The 2,500-nt window shown below is 47.3% G+C and overlaps 1 protein-coding gene across 1 annotated transcript in view; it reads right to left on the bottom strand.

Annotated features, from left to right (window-relative positions):
* Positions 1 to 1,615: 1,615 nt before the first annotated feature.
* LOC134450208 (discs large homolog 1-like protein) overlaps positions 1,616 to 2,500 on the bottom strand; it is a 38,840-nt gene continuing 37,955 nt past the window's right edge. Inside the window, exons 23-24 of the mRNA XM_063200067.1 lie at positions 2,288 to 2,379; positions 1,616 to 1,794 (exon numbers count right to left, since the gene is read on the bottom strand). Of these exons, the coding sequence (XP_063056137.1) occupies positions 1,688 to 1,794; positions 2,288 to 2,379 (199 nt within the window). The 3' untranslated portion in view covers positions 1,616 to 1,687. The remainder of the gene's footprint in view (positions 1,795 to 2,287; positions 2,380 to 2,500) is intronic.

Here is a 2,500-nt window from a genome sequence, read left to right as displayed (position 1 = left end):
CAGTATTAAAGCCAGCTGCCCAAACATAGTTACCATAAGATAGCTAGCTCCCCTAGCGTGCATACAGTAGGCTACTATAGCTAGCTACCTAATGTAGGAGCAGTAGCGTGCTTAGCTATAAGACTTGCTCTGTTAGTGCTAGCCTATCCTAGATATGGTATTATTGCTAACTATAAATAGCTTATATCAAATATACTCTGAGGTTAGTTGTGTACAGTGCAGCTACAGTATCAAAGTAGGCTTAGCAGCTAGTCACCATGGTAGGCCTATTTAGTATATTCCGACCAATTCACTTAGCCAGGTGGTATATGCGCTTAGTGAAGTCCCCTGTGTTAAAGGTGCACTGTGTAATATTTTTTTAGCAGTTTATTTCCAAAATTCATGCTGGCCATTCAGAAATGTCATGAATATTTACCACCACCATTAAATTCTAAGTAGCAGGAACAGCCAATCAAGATGCTGAGATCTGATATGCAAAACAGCCCAATCATGGCCATGGAGGGAGACAAGAATTTAGAAAAAGAGGAAGAGGAAGAGCAAGAAAAAGACTAAAAGTGATGATATGAAGATATGAAGAAAAAACAGAGGAAGTCTGACCAGCTTAGACAGCAAATAAAGTGTGTAGTCCGACATTCTGTTGGGTTTTGTAGTTCTATAGAAGTCATTTCCTGATGTGTAGAGGGGAGTCCAGATCTATTCCACTGTTGACGAGCATGTGGAGGGTAAGATCTGATGTGCTCCGTGGATGAATGTGCACGAATCTGGATGACATTTGGAAGTGTTTCAGTAGATGCAGTCATGTGTCATCCACATACAGCATGTATGTGTGCATGGAAGATCGGATTTTGTCAGGGGCGGAGCAGGGGGTGGGGGGTGTTGGGTGCATAGGGGCCAGGAACCTCCGGCCTCACCACTTGGGGGGGCCCCCTGCCAGTGGCTTTTGGTTGCCAAACATCTTGTAGGGGCCTCATTCTACGATATTTCGTGGGCCCAATGCCTCTGACACATCTTCCACCCCCCCGTCCCAATACCAGTGCTCCACCCCTGGATTTTGTCATCTACGTCCACTCACATCTGTTTGTGTTTGTGTGAGTTCTGACATGGTCCATGGTCCCAAGGGTCCACACAGTAGAAACGTAGTGGTCAGATCTTAGTGGGGACCTGCGTGTATGTGTATATGAAAGTTCAGATTTTTGTCATCTGGGTCCCCACAGATGTAAATGAAAGTTCAGAATCTGTCCTCCGTGGCCATTCATGTCTGTGTGTGTGTGTGTGTGTGTGTGTGTGTGTGTGTGTGTGTGTGTGTGTGTGTGTGTGTGTGTGTGTGTGTGTGTGTGTGTGTGTGTGTGTATATGGATGGTCAGATCCAGTGTAGTCCAGTGTGGCAACTCAAACGCCCAGACTGGTCCAGGATTAGTCATCCGTGGGTGGCCATACATTGAATTTTGTCCTGTAGGGCCACTCATATGCATGTGTAGCAGATAATGTTGTGAAGGACCACCCATATGACTGTGTTGTAGCGGGGGCGCAGGTTAGATTTGGTCCTGCGAGGCCACCCATATGTAGGGTCCAGACTGGTCCAGACTGGTCCGTGGGACCACCCATGTGACTGTGTTGTAGCGGGGGCGCAGGTTAGATTTGGTCCTGCGAGGCCACCCATATGACTGTGTTGTAGCGGGGGCGCAGGTTAGAGTTGGTCCTGCGAGGCCACCCATATGTAGGGTCCAGACTGGTCCAGGATGAGCTGCTTCACCTGACTGTAGACCTCCTCAAGCGAGTCACCCTGCACCATCGCTGGGAGACAACACATACAATTAGGCATTAGATAGACACATTACACTACAAACAGACACACGGCGTACAGGCACAAAAAGCTTAACCACACACACAAGCACATATAGGCCTATGCTTGCACACGGCCATACACACACACACACACACATTCACACAGGTTACGTAGCCTACTATATTACACAAAGATACATGTTACAGACAGACAGACAGACAGCTAACAGACACACAGTCATACTGTAAACACAAAGAGAGACATGTTACAAACACATAGCATGTAGGCTACACATATGCAGGTTACAAACACATAACACGTAGGCTACACATATGCAGGTTACACTACACATAAGCAGTTTACACTTCAGACAGGTGTGTGTGTGTGTGTGTGTGTGTGTGTGTGTGTGTGTGTGTGTGTGTGTGTGTGTGTGTGTGTGTGTGTGTGTGTGTGTGTGTGTGTGTGTGTGTGTGTGTGTGTGTGTGCGTGTGTGTGTGTTACCTGTAAAGTGTTGTGTGAAGTCCTGTTCAAGTCGCATCGCTCTCTCCAGCGTCCTCCTCCCCTGCTCCTCAGACTGCCTACTGTTCAACTCACTACACACACACACACACACACACACACACACACACACACACACACACACACACACACACACACACACACACACACACACACACACACACACACACACACACACACACACACACTGTCAAT

The sequence above is a fragment of the Engraulis encrasicolus genome, chromosome 6 (assembly GCF_034702125.1).
Source record: "Engraulis encrasicolus isolate BLACKSEA-1 chromosome 6, IST_EnEncr_1.0, whole genome shotgun sequence".
NCBI lineage: Eukaryota > Metazoa > Chordata > Actinopteri > Clupeiformes > Engraulidae > Engraulis > Engraulis encrasicolus.
The sequence above is the reverse complement of the archived record's forward strand: the minus strand, read 5'-3'. Positions and strand labels throughout refer to the sequence as shown.